The sequence below is a fragment of the Lacerta agilis genome, chromosome 8 (assembly GCF_009819535.1).
Source record: "Lacerta agilis isolate rLacAgi1 chromosome 8, rLacAgi1.pri, whole genome shotgun sequence".
Taxonomy (NCBI): Eukaryota; Metazoa; Chordata; class Lepidosauria; order Squamata; family Lacertidae; genus Lacerta; species Lacerta agilis.
The window spans coordinates 11,584,981-11,598,364 of NC_046319.1; the positions used below are offsets into that span (position 1 = coordinate 11,584,981).

Consider the following 13,384-nt stretch of genomic DNA (forward strand, 5'->3'; position numbering starts at 1 on the left):
CTTTTACAGTCTTCCAAATTGGTGACCATCACTACTTCCTGTGGGAGCGGGTGCCATGGTTTTAACTCCTCACAGTCAGTGGAGTATGGAGCCGCTTTGCCGTCCAGAGCGGCAAATGTGGGGGCACCCCTGGGGGCGGGGTGCCGCTCCGTAGCGCAAGGCTGCAGTGCGCGAGCAGAGAGTTGCTGCGCGAGCAGCCGCCGCACGGAACTGGTGCCAGGTGGCAGCTTGGGAGTCGCGGGGTGTGTGTGTGGCACCAAGTGGCACCCCCCTCCAGGCTGGAACAGGGGCGTGCCACTCTCAACAACCCCACCTTGCTACGCCACTGCTCACAGTGCAGAGAAGGACTTTTTTTTCTATCTGTCCCAAATCTTCCCAATTTCAGCTTCACTGGGCACATGTAAGTGAAGGCAGGGTTAAGTGGGGGAAAGACAGTTGTTCTGCATTGCCTATTCAACAGAGAATGACAAATCTCCCAGGCTTCATGGAAGAACCTGGTAGGGAAAGATGAAGCTGTGATGGAATCTGAAGCAGCACTATCTCCAGCAGAAGGAAGTGGGTAAAAAATATTGAACCAAATGTAGTTTTCAAAAGAATCCAGATAGCCCCAGCCTCCCCTTAAAGATTATATGGCTGAAGAAGAAAAAAATTGAGCACATCTTCCGCTAAGACCCAGAACAATATGGAAAACCAGCCAGCCAGCTTAAACCCACAGAACATCCATTAAAAAGGACTGCTGTTATCTGGAAAGCAATCAATAAAATCCACAATTGGAGCTTCTTGATGGGCCATTCCATTGTGAAGCTCAACATCCGCGGGTGGGGTGGTTAAATTCACCAACACAGAAAAAGTAAGAATGCATAACTCACCATTTTCAGAAGACTCTGTTACATGTTTGAAGGGATCCACCACTCCCTATTATTATTATTTTGCTAGCTTGATATTCTTAACAAAAAAATGTTTGCCTGTGACTAAACCCCTGCTTCCCTCAACTTTTCATTTCTGGGAGGGTTCCTCCTCACTCATGTTAGAAGTTCAACTACCCACTAAAACCCAGAACATCCCTTTTAATATATCACTTGGTCAGCTGACCTGCATATCACATCATCATAAGCAGGTGGGCTCTTTCACTTGCCCACGCCCTCTTAAAGAGACAATGACAACCATTCCAGGGGGAGTGCAAATGGAAGAAGGTGATATACGAAAGTCCCATCTCAGAACGCACCAGCATTGGGGGTTGTATTCTGTCAAGACTTACTCAGATTAGGTCCTTTTTGAAACTCACAAACCCAAGTTAATCGTGTCCATTAAATTTAACGGTACTACTCAGAGTAGAAGTAGCAATGGATATTATCCCAGCCCCTGCTAAGGATGTAATCCTGTGCACACTTACAATGGGGTAAATGCCCATGAACACAGTGGGGCTTTGAAGAATATACCAAGAGCTCCGCTGGATCAACCCAATGACCAGAGGCCTAGCATCTTGTTCTTCAACTGGTGCCCCGGGTGCCCCAATGGGAAGTCCACAAGCAGGACTTAAGTCCAACAGAGCTCTCATAAGAAGAACCATGCTGGATGAAGGCCATTGGCCCATCTAGTCCAGCATCCTGTTCTCACACTGGTCCACCTCTGAGAAAGCAGAACCTGAGCACAAGAGACCTCTCCCCTTCTGCCGTTTTCAGCAACTGGGATTCATAGGCATTGCGGCTGCCGACCATGGAGGCAGAGCACAGCCATTGTGGTCAATAGGCACTGACGACTTCTGAGTGAGCACATCTAAGTACCTGCTATTCAGTGACCCAGGTCAGCATCACAATGGCTGAACTTCTGCTCTGAAATATGAACTTTTGGTCTGAAGCTAAGCAAATCTGGTCAATGCCTGCGCACCACTATGGGTTCCATGACAGAAGAAAGGTGAGCTAGAGGTGAACGGAAGTCTAGTTGGTGTTCTGGATTAAGATGTCAGATTCTGCACTGCAGTGGCTCCTCCAGATGTACTATTTATTGAGCATTCATCCTGATTTGCTTGCACAGAGGTTAGATGGCATCTTTACTGATTTTTCTGATTTCTTTACGGGGTGGTTATACAACAACAGGCATTCATGCTTCGTTAAGAAGCTGCCTTATACCAAGTCAAACGACTGGGTCCATGTACGGCGGTGGCCCTCAGACAGGCGTCTCGACCTTGAGATGCTGCTGGGGATCAAACCAGGAACCTTCTACATGCAAGGCAGATGTTCCACCACTGAGCTGCAGTCCTTCCATTAAAACATAAGAAATAGGAAGGTGTCATACTGCTCCAGGCCGTTGGTGGATCTAGCTCAGCATTGCCCACACTGATTGACAGCAATGACTCTCTATGATTTCAGGCACGGGACATTCCAAGCACTACCTGATTATGCCAGGGCTTGAACCCAGGACCTTCTGCATGCAAAGCGGGCGCTCTGCCATTGAGCTACAGCCTATCTTCAAAGGTTTGAATGTTTCAAACAGGTCTTCAAATACCGATGCATGTATGAACCCAGGAAGCTGTCTTCGACCAATTGACCAACCAACATCTCTGACTGGTGGGAGCTCTCCAGGGTTGGTTTCCTGAGTTCCACTTTAACTTTAGAATGAACCTGGGACTCTGGCCACTGAGCTGCTTCAGACATAGGAACATAAGAAGCTGCCTTATACAGAGTCAGACTGTTGGTTAATCTAGCTCAGTATTGCCTACACTGTCCGGCAGCTGTTCTCCAGTCCTACCAGACAATGCCAAAGATTGATCCTGTGATCTTCTGCATGCAAAGCAGATTCTCCACCACTGAGCTACAGCCCTACACTTAATCATCCTGATTTTCTTATGGGGTATTTATACATCTTCCTGTTAGTCATCCCACATTTTTAAAGTATTTCCCTGTCCTTCCTTCCTTCCTTCCTTCCTTCCTTCCTTCCTTCCTTCCTTTCTTACACTAGGGCAGGCATCCCCAAACTCGGGCCTCCAGCTGTTTTGGGACTACAATTCCCATCATCCCTGACCACTGGTCCTGTTAGATAGGGATGATGGGAGTTGTAGTCCCAAAACAGCTGGAAGCCCGAGTTTGGGGATGCCTGCACTAGGGCAACAGACTGCTTTGATCCACTTTGACTGTGCATGTCCTAAAGTTCCAGAGTTCACTTAAATCCCTCCTGTGAAATATTGACAACCTAGCAGCACCTTAAGGGACATGTTTAGCGACATCTCTGCCACCACATCCCTTGAACACCTGTCTATGATGTGCGGGGAAAGGACAAACACCCAAACCCCAGAATCACCATCACACCACACAATGTCTCATTACGAAGAGATAGAATCATAGAATTCTAGACTTGGAAGGGACACCAAAGGCCACTTAGTCCAACCCTCTGCAATGCAGGAATCACAGCTCAAGAATCCCTCACAGATGGCCATCCAACTTCTGCTTAGAAACCGCCAAGGAAGGAGAGTCCATCACCTTCTGAGGGAGTCTGTTCCACAGTCAAACAGCTCTTACCCTCAGAAAGTTCTTCCTAATGTTTCATTGGAATGTCCTTCCTTGTCATTTGAATCCATTGGTTTGAGTCCTCCCCTCTGGAGGAGCAGAAAGCAAGCTTGTTCCCATGGAACAGCCCTTCAGATATTTGAAGATACAGTATTCAGTCTTCTCTTCTCCAGGCTGAGCACACCCAGCTCCATCATAAGGCGTGCTTACCGGACACTTGATCATCTTGGTTGCCCTCCTCCGCACACGTTCTGGTTTGTCAATATCCTTCTTAAACTGTGGTGCCCAGAACGGGACACAGGACTCCAGGTGGGGTCAGATCAAGGCAGAAAACAGTGCCTCAGTTGCTTCCCTTGATCTGGACACTGTACTTCTGTTGCTGTAATATTCCTCTGCCTTTTGGGCTGTCTTGCAGACGCCAGGCGAGCCACTTTTCCATGACAGAGAGGCACAGAGTAATTTCCAGGCCATTAATTTATTTTACCACCACCAAGGCAGCTTTAAAAGAAAAGATCGTCCAGCTTCTGTTGGCTTTCTATTATTTAAAGCCTTTTTATGTCCCTTGATTGAGAATCTCTCTCTCTCTCTCTCTCTCTCTCTCTCTCTCTCTCTCTCTCTCTCTCAGAATGAAGCAGTCAGCACAGGAGAAGCAGACACACACAGAGCACATGGAGAGATGGTTGGAGGCGGGGAATTGCAGGGGGATCACGGTCCCCCTTGATGAAGCCACAAGTGTGAGAATTCGAAGGGAGAAGTTTGCAAAGTTCACATCGCTGCGTGGCACGTGCCTGCACATGGAGCTGCCCTCTGCTGGAGGAAGGAGGGAATCCCAGCCAATCTGAGCTCCCGGGTTTACTCTTTGCTCAGAACTCAGGAAGGGGAAAAGAGATTTTGAAGACGTGTTTCTGGAATAAGGATACATACCCTTGCACAAGCCCCAGAGAGCTCAGTCAGACTCAGAGCAGAAACATAGGCACATAAGTTGAGCACTGCTGGATAATAATAATAATAATAATAATAATAATAATAATAATAATAATAAAATTTGTACCCTGCCCATCTGACTGGGTTGCCCCAGCTACTCTAAGGGGCTTCCGACATATATAAAAACATAATAAAGCAATGACATTAAAAAGCTTCCCTATACACAAATGTCTTCTAAAGGTTATATAGTTACTTGTCTCCTTGACATCTGCTGGGAGGGCGTTCCACAGGGATCACATCACTGCCAAGAAGGCCCTCTGCCTGTCTCCCTGTAGCCTCACTTCTCGCAGTGAGGGAACCACCAGAAAGCCCTCGGGTCAGGCCAATGGGGACCTACCTAGTCCAGCACCCTCATCACACAGTGGTCACCCAGGTGCCCCTGAGAACTTCTCAAGCACAGAGGAGCCCACCCCTCCTGTGGTTCCCATTAGAATGTAAGAACATCAGAAGAACCTGCTGGATCAGGCCAATGGCCCACCTGGTCTAGCATCCTGTTCTCACAGCCATCAACAAGATGCCCCAATGGGAAGCCTGCAAGGAGAATTTGAGCAACCCCTCCCCTCCTGTGGTTCCCAGAAACTGTTATCCACATGCATTTGCAGCCTCTGACCATGGAAGTAGAGCATAGCCATTGTGGTTAGTAGCCATCAACAGCCCTCTTCTCGCCCATGAATTTGCCCCATCCTCTTTTTATAGCCATCCAAATTTGTGGCCCTCACTGCCTCCGGCAGGAGCAATGTATTCACAGATGGCCCTATCATCCCAGAATACAGTAGTGGTTGGTGCCCACTAGGACCAGTGGGGCAGAAGGCAGAGACCCCACCAGGATGGCCCCAGAGCACAATGAGAGGTGGAGCCAACTCATTCTGCTTTCGCCCCCATCCTCCACCTCCTCCCTGCTACATGAGGAAACACCAAGGACGAAGCTGGCAAGCAGAGCCACCCTCCAGACTGGAAGTAAGGAAAAGGACAAATGAAGACTGGCTGAGGGCAGACTGAGGTTTGGGAGGGCAGTGCCCCTTTCACCCCAGTGGACCAGCTTCCACTGCAAAACAAGCAAACCAACCAACCAAGCAACCAACAAATAAATAACAGGACAATAAAGAATGTTATCAGGTGCTATTGGTTCTCAGAAAAGCAGAATCCATGGAGTGCAGAGGTGCCAAGGACACTGAACCCAGCCCTCACACCCACTGTACACACAAGAATTTAATTACAGGTAGGTAGCCATGTTGGTCTGCCATAGTCAAAATAAAAAAATAAAAAATAAATAAATCCTTCCAGTAGCACCTTAGAGACCAACTAAGTTTGTTCTTGGTATGAGCTTTCGTGTGCATGCACACTTCTTCAGATACAGTGTGCATGCACACGAAAGCTCATACCAAGAACAAACTTAGTTGGTCTCTAAGGTGCTACTGGAAGGATTTTTTTTATTTTTATTTTTGTTTTGACAAGAATTTAGGCCAGAGTTTGCCATATTGGGGGGGGAGGGGAATCACAGCAGAGAAGTGGCTTGCGGAACTGATCGCGTATCTAGATTGCTCGGGTAAGTAAGCCAAGCCGCGCCATGCAGGGGAAGCTCTGCCACCGGTCTCACCATTGCCACTCCTGAGACCCAGCCTACACTGTTTGGCCAGCTCCTATTGCCTTGCTTCATGAAAAGAAGAGAAGAAGAAGAGAAGAGAAGGGAAGAGAAGAGAAGAAAATAGAAGAGTGTACAGATCACATATAAAGCAGCCAGGTCAAAATAGCTCAGACACCAACACAAATATGTATTTATTCCACTTTAAAAACAACAGCAGCAAGCTGAGAAAGAGTCCATTGTAACCCTACAGCTTGCCTCCTGCATTATAAACTTAAGATGCTGTAAATAAAAGTAGAATCATTCCTATTTTGAACACACACACACACACACACACACACACACACACACACACAGAGAGACACACACACACACACACTTACATTTTCTTTGTTTCCAATACTGTCATTTATTGTTCTGAATGTCTAGGCAGAAGCAGTACTTTGCCTTGTTCACCTCCACCACCAACAGGAGATCATAATAATAAAATAAATCCCACCAAAGGCCGCATATCGAATCCTTCTTGCTACTTCCCCAAAGAGTCGAGGGAAGAAGTCATCCCTTCCTTCCAGCAACTTGTTTTCTCAACCAGCTGCCTGGCATTATTCACGGCTATTACTCATTCAGATTTCAGCTCACCTGGAAGATTTGAGTTGGGCTATTATAGGAAGAAGGGGCGGCGGGGGGGGGGGGGGAGAGAGACACCCATAAACTCAGTGCTGTATCCACAGTGTGTGATAATCTAGACTGGAAGCACTTGAAATGGATTTGCACTCCGAATCAAAAAGAAAAGCATCGGCAAAGAGATATCGACCAACGATTCCTTTCCCTATTCCCCCCCCCCAAAAAAAAAAATCACTGCAAAAAAATGAGAGGGGAAAAGACCCTTTCCACCCACCCACCCCAGCTCAGAAATTACAACAGGGTTAAGTTTGGAGACTGAAATCATCCAGGGATTGGTGTGGCTGACCATGGGAGAGTGTGACTTTCTGAGAACTCCCATGGAGGGGTAGGGGGGTAGGATTGGAACTGAACCATAATATTGCATTGGGGTCCATTCTGGTTCTGTCAATACATGCCACAAAGTCTGGACAGGTGGGTGGGTGCTCAATAAGTCAGTTCCTTTTAAAATAAATAAATAAGGGGAACTTTCTGCTTTTGCTCTCCGGATCACACACACACACACACACACACACACACACACACACAGAGCATCAACCCATCTGCCCTCAAGTAACCCCTGGAAAAAAGAGCCTAAGCTAATGAAAGTCTCTTGCTTGTTCCTGTTGTTTTTAGCCTAAATTCAATCGCAAAATAAAGAACACACACACACCACACAATTTTCCAAAGGGGAACGAACACACACGATATGTGTCCAGATTCATATGGCAGTGCAAAAAACCCAGAATAAAATTTAAAATTATGACAGATAAAAAAGAAAGAGGGGGCTTTGCACTGCCAGATCTCAAGATCTATTATGAATCAGCCTGTCTTGTATGGATAAGAGAATGGCTTAAGCTAGAAAACTCAGATTTATTAGATCTGGAAGGCTTCTCAAATAGATTCGGGTGGCACGCATACTTATGGTATGATAAAATTAAAGCTCACAAAGGTTTCTTAAACCATACAATAAGGAAATCATTATTTTTAGTTTGGAACAAATATAAAGAATGGTTTGAGAGAAAAACACCAAGATGGTTGTCACCTCAAGAAGCCTTTACAATAAAAAAAACCAATACTGAGGGAAAATGGATCACATATAGAGACATATTAATAGGTGATAAGAAAGAACTCAATATAAGACCGTATGAAGAGATTAAAGACAGGCTGCAAGGATGGTTGGAATACTGTCAACTGCATAGTGTCTTCCAAAAAGATAAGAAAGAAAGAGGATTTGATCAGGAGGAGACACTGTTAGACAAAATAGTGACGGGAAATGACTCCAAGATCTTGTCTAAAATATATGAATTTTTATTAGAGTGGAATACCAAGGATGAAGAGATAAAAAGCGTCATGATTAGATGGGCAATGGACCTAGGCCACAATATTGAATTTGAAAAGTGGTATAAACTGTGGAATATAAGATTGAAATTTACAGCATCAGTACAGTTGAAAGAAAATATATACAAGATGATATACAGATGGTACATCACCCCAACTAAACTGTACAAAATGTATAAATCAGGAAATAAAAAATGCTGGAAATGTGGGTTGAAGGAGGGAAACTTCATCCACATGTGGTGGAATTGTACTAAAGTGAAACAATATTGGGAAGAAATTTACAATGAACTAAAAAAGATCTATAGATATTCATTTAAAAAACTGCCCGAAGCATTCTTGTTGGGTATGGTAGGAGAGGATGTAGAAAAAGAGGATGTGACTCTATTTATGTATGCAACAACAGGTGCGAGAATCTTATTGGCACAAGTTTGGAAGCAACAACAAATCCCAACTGTAAATGAATGGAGACAAAAAATGGTGAGCTATATGGAAACAGCAAAATTGACAGTGAAAATTCGGCAAACAGGAAGTGGAACATATGAAAAAGAATGGGGAAAATTTCTATTATACTTGAATAGAATATGTGGAATTTGAAATAGTAATTAGAATCTCATTGCTTGATCTAGAACACTTTATTGAGTTGGAAATATATAAGAATATAGAGAGGAAAAGATGAGGACAAAGATGAAAATAATTAAGAACATAGGATAAAAACAATAAAGAGGTTTGAAACCGCAAGAACTGAACAAAAGAAAGAATAAAACAGAGGAAGAAGGGGGGAAGCCGGAGGGGAAAGAAAGGGGGAGGAATAGGGAGGGGTTCAATAATGACAGATTTGCATTGTAAGAAGAATGGAACTCATAGGAGGTAAAAAAGAATATAAGGAGGATATACGACACAAAGATATGGAATGAAATATAAACTATGGAATAACAATGTAAATATAATTGACGAGTTCTATGTTTGTATGTCAAAGTAAAAATTCAATAAAAAAGTATGATATAAAAAAAAAACGATAGTGGGGGGGGTGCGGGTGGGGGGTGAATGCATCTGCTGTTGGACAAACCGGTCCAGAGAGTTCGAGTCCAAAGGTGAACCCACAAAACAAGCAACCTCCCTTTCCGTCCTCCTACCCTCTTTTCTCTGTGAACCCCCCAGGCTAGCCTACTTATCCCCAACATACTCCTCCTCCATCACCCTCTCTCCTCTTGGTTTATTTCGCCTCTTTTCGCTCAAACCGGGCTGTGTTTTCTTCAGAAGAGGACAGCAACTCATCAGATGCCATTGAAAAGTCTATTGTCCGCTTGCAACAATGGATGCTGATTGTGGGGGCTTCGGGTGAGGGGGGGTTATTATCATAATAATTATTGCGACCACCAGCAGAGGGAAAAAAAAGAGAAAGTGCTTGCTTTGGCATGTGATAAGGCTTTTCATAGATCCATCCATGCACAACATCACTACCTCCAAACTTGGGGGGGGGGGAGAGAGAGAGAGAGAGAGAGAGAGAGAGAGAGAGAGAGAGAGAGAGAGACCTACTCAACTCTTAGCAGTTGAGGTCCAACAAAGGGCAGCTTTGAAGAACCAGGGAACAGGAGCATTAAACAACCAAGGGGGAAAGTTGGCATGAGTTGGGAGAAAACACCCCGTTCATCTCCCACTGACGCCCCTCTGCATCCTCTATTGACTTGAACGGGGAAAGGAGAGCGGTTTGATGCCCTGAGCTAAAATTCTCTCGCCGTTTGTGGCTTTGGAGAGAACCTGAGCAGCGTTGGTTTGGGATGGAGAGCTGGCATCTCATGGGATTCTTGCATCTTCTTTGTGGGGGGACGGGGACGACACACACACATGAAAGCCATGTCTCTATCCTCTCTTTCTCCCCCCACCCCACCCACCGCCGCAAAAAAAGCAGGTTTATCTCGCACACACTCACCCAGCACCACATCTAAGAGTTTCAGGAATAGGAAGCAGAGAGGCAGCAGGCGGTTCATTGTGGGTGTCTTGGCCCCCCGAATAGAAACTCCATCTGGTTTAGAAGCACCTCGGCTCTCCGCATGGCGAGGCTCCTCCGGAAGGCAAGGCGGGCAGGGAAGACGGGGAGCCGAAGCATCCGTGGCCGGCGGCGGAGGAACACATCGTGGATGCCTGCTGGGGAGGGGTTTGGAGAAGGAGGAAATGTAGAAAGAAACCCCTCTCTCCCCGCAGGGGGAAAAAAAAGGAAAACGGGGAGCGGTGAGGGAAGGCAGGCGATGGCAAGAAAGGAGTATGTCCAAAAGACCGCGAAGGCGAATGGTACCGAAGGGATGCTGAGAGTGGTACCCAGAGGATGCTGAGAGTGGTACCCAGAGGATGCACCTGTTCAGTCCCTGCCTCTCTTTCTCCTCCCGTGGAATAAGCTGATTAGCAGCTGGAGTTTGGGATCTTCAATTCATCCTTCTTTTCTCCTTTTTGCTCCTTTTCTTATTCTCTTTCTTCTTCTACTACTTCTTCTTCCTCCTCCTCCTCCACCTCCTCTCTCTCTCTCTCTCTCTCTCTCTCTCTCTCTCTGCCCCCTCCCCCTTGTGCTGGCGTCTGTATTATACAGACTTTTCTTTAATCCATTCTAGGCTCCTCTGCTCTCGTCCTTTAAGCCGGATTTATTGCAGCAAGAGAGAGTGAGAGAGGAGAGAAAAGCCAGTCCCTCTCTTCTGTTGCACCTCCCTCCCCAGCGCTCTCTCATGCTCTCTCTCTCTCTCTTTAGAGGCTTAACCCTTTAGCATCCAACCCCCACGCTGATTCCACATTCCAAGTCAAGGAGAGACGCCTGGAAAGTCAGCGCAGAGATTTAATCTGCAGCAATAATAATGACAATACGTCAATTTTTGTGCAGGTATGAATGGGGAAGGAAGTCTCAGCCCCGATATGGAGTTGGTACGTGGTTGCACGTAAAAAGTGATGTTTGCAAATTCCACTTTTAAACCTTCCTTTGATAGTCTTGTTTTGGGAGGAGTCAGTGATTCAAAATCTCCCTTCTGCTCCGGCTTTAATAGGAAGCGTTAGGCAAGTTGCTCTGGTCTCTCTCTCTCTCTCTCTCTCTCATTTTCTCAGTCTTCCCAACTGCAAAATGGGTACAAAAACCTTACAAGGTTGTGTCGTCGTCATCATCACTTATCACCCGTCATTCACCCAAAGGTCTCAGGGTTGGTTAAAACAATTTAAACATAATGTGAGAAACATTTTAAAACAACATACAATTACAGAAATAAGGTAGAGCCTAAAAATAAACATCCCAAGTGTCAAAAGCCAGGTTAAAGAGTATTTGTAAGAGCCAGAGAAACACTTTGAACATTGGAAAGGACTATATCAATGAAGATCCTGAAGTTGAGGCTCCAGTACTTTGGCTCCAGTACTTTGGCCACCTCATGAGAAGAGAAGACTCCCTAGAAAAGACCCTGATGTTGGGAAAGATGGAGGGCACAAGGAGAAGGGGACGACAGAGGACGAGATGGTTGGACAGTGTTCTCGAAGCTACTAACATGAGTTTGGCCAAACTGCGAGAGGCAGTGAAGGATAGGCGTGCCTGTCGTGCTCTGTTCCATGGGGTCACGAAGAGTCAGACAGGACTGAACGACTGAACAACAACAATATATCAATGCCTGGCTGGATCAGGTCACAGGAGCCTCCTCCCTTCCTGTGGTTTCCAGCAACTGGTATTCAGAAGCATTACTGGATATTATCACAGAGGCAGAGCATAGCCATTGTGGCTAGTAGCCACTGACAGCTCTCTCTTCCATGAATCTGCCCAATCCCCCTTTTAAAGCAACCCAACTTGGTGACCGTCACTGCCTCCTGCAGGAGTGATTTCCATAGTTTAACTCTGTGCTGCACAAATAGGTATGTCATGGATCTTCCAACATTCAGCTTCTTGTGTCCTTGTTAGCTAGGATCGCCATAGTTCAAAAAGTAAAAACCAGGGAACCCCCAAAGTTGTTGACCCCCCCCCCAAGATGTCAATTCTGCCTTTGTAATCCCGATAGCAGCAACAGAAGCTCCATATCCTGCAGGAGTGAGTTCCATAGTTTAAATCTGTGCTGCACAAAGAGGTAGATTCATAGAAGTGTAGAGCTGAAAAGGATCCCGAGGAATCCTGCCCTGGGTGGCCTCAAACCACCAACCTTCTGGCTAAGAGCCAGACACACTGACCCATTGTGCCACCTGAGACCAAGCAGTAGTTTCTTATTTCTGTCCTGAATCTTCCAACATTCAGCTCCTGACATCCTTATTAGCTGTGACAGGAACTCCATACACTTAAGAGGTTGACCAACAGCTACTGGATGCTGGGGGAGATATAATGAGGAAGGGCTCTTATCTTCAAGCTCCACTTTCAAATTCTTTTTGGGAAGCTTCTGATTGGACACCCTAGGAAGCACTGTGCTGGAATAGATAGATCTTTGGTCTGATCCAGCCGGTAACATCTTACTTCCACTGCTGAGAGCTGGTTAGAAGTAGGTATTACGGCCTTCAGATGCTCCTTTGCCAAGGGCATCGGGGAAAATAGTCACCATCTGTGCGTCGTACAGGCCCCAGGCACACAGCTAAACATGAGCCTACAGGCACTAGAGGGCGCTGTAATGCACAAGCAGAGGCCTGGCTGCCATCACCTGTGGTTATCTCCTCCACTGCCTGTGGTCAGGGAAGACATTCCAATTAAAACGATTTCCCCCAATTAAATTGCTTTAAATTAATGTCTGGGGAAAGCCGGTGAAACGAAAAGGCAGCTTGGAAATGCAGAGCTACATCTGGCTTTGTCCTCGGCTAGCTTTTCCAGCTCTGTCTCCCGGTGAGAAATAAGCCAGATATTGCCAATCCTGTTCCCCAGAGCAGCCACTCAGATGCTGTGACACTAGGATTTGTGGGCATCCTATGAAACTAAAGTTGGGTGGTTCAAAAAAAGCCCTTCTTCAAACAGCGCGTTGATGAGCTGTGGAACTCCTTTCCACGGGAGACAGCGATGACCCCATCAGCTTTAAAAGGGAATCAAGAAATACATGGAGGAGAGGGCTATTGATGGCTACTAGCCACAGGAGGGGAGGTCTTGTGTTCAGGTCCTGCTTGAGGGTTCCACACTCTCCCTTCTACACTCAGCCAGAGTCCCACTTCTTTTCCATCCCTCGTTGCTCCTGAATCCTGCAGGTATTCTGAAGTTGGGTGGAAGGGGTAGGGAGTAAGGTGCAAGTATTCTGAACCCATTTGAATTAATGCCATGACCTACTTAAGGCCGTTAATTTCAGTGGGTCTACTCTGTAGGACTTTGTATCCAGCCTTACCCATAATCCCT

At 46.1% G+C, this 13,384-nt stretch overlaps 1 protein-coding gene across 2 annotated transcripts in view; it reads right to left on the bottom strand.

Annotated features, from left to right (window-relative positions):
* Positions 1-10,580, bottom strand: part of IGSF21 (immunoglobin superfamily member 21) — a 211,873-nt gene extending 201,293 nt beyond the window's left edge. The window contains exon 1 of one of the 2 annotated variants that reach the window (XM_033159468.1): positions 10,001-10,580. In XM_033159468.1, the coding sequence (XP_033015359.1) occupies positions 10,001-10,058 (58 nt within the window). In that variant the 5' untranslated portion in view covers positions 10,059-10,580. Of the gene's footprint in view, positions 1-869; positions 889-10,000 lie in introns of those variants that run through there. The other variant, XM_033159469.1, reaches the window with a different exon arrangement.
* Between the last annotated feature and the right edge of the window lie 2,804 nt (positions 10,581-13,384).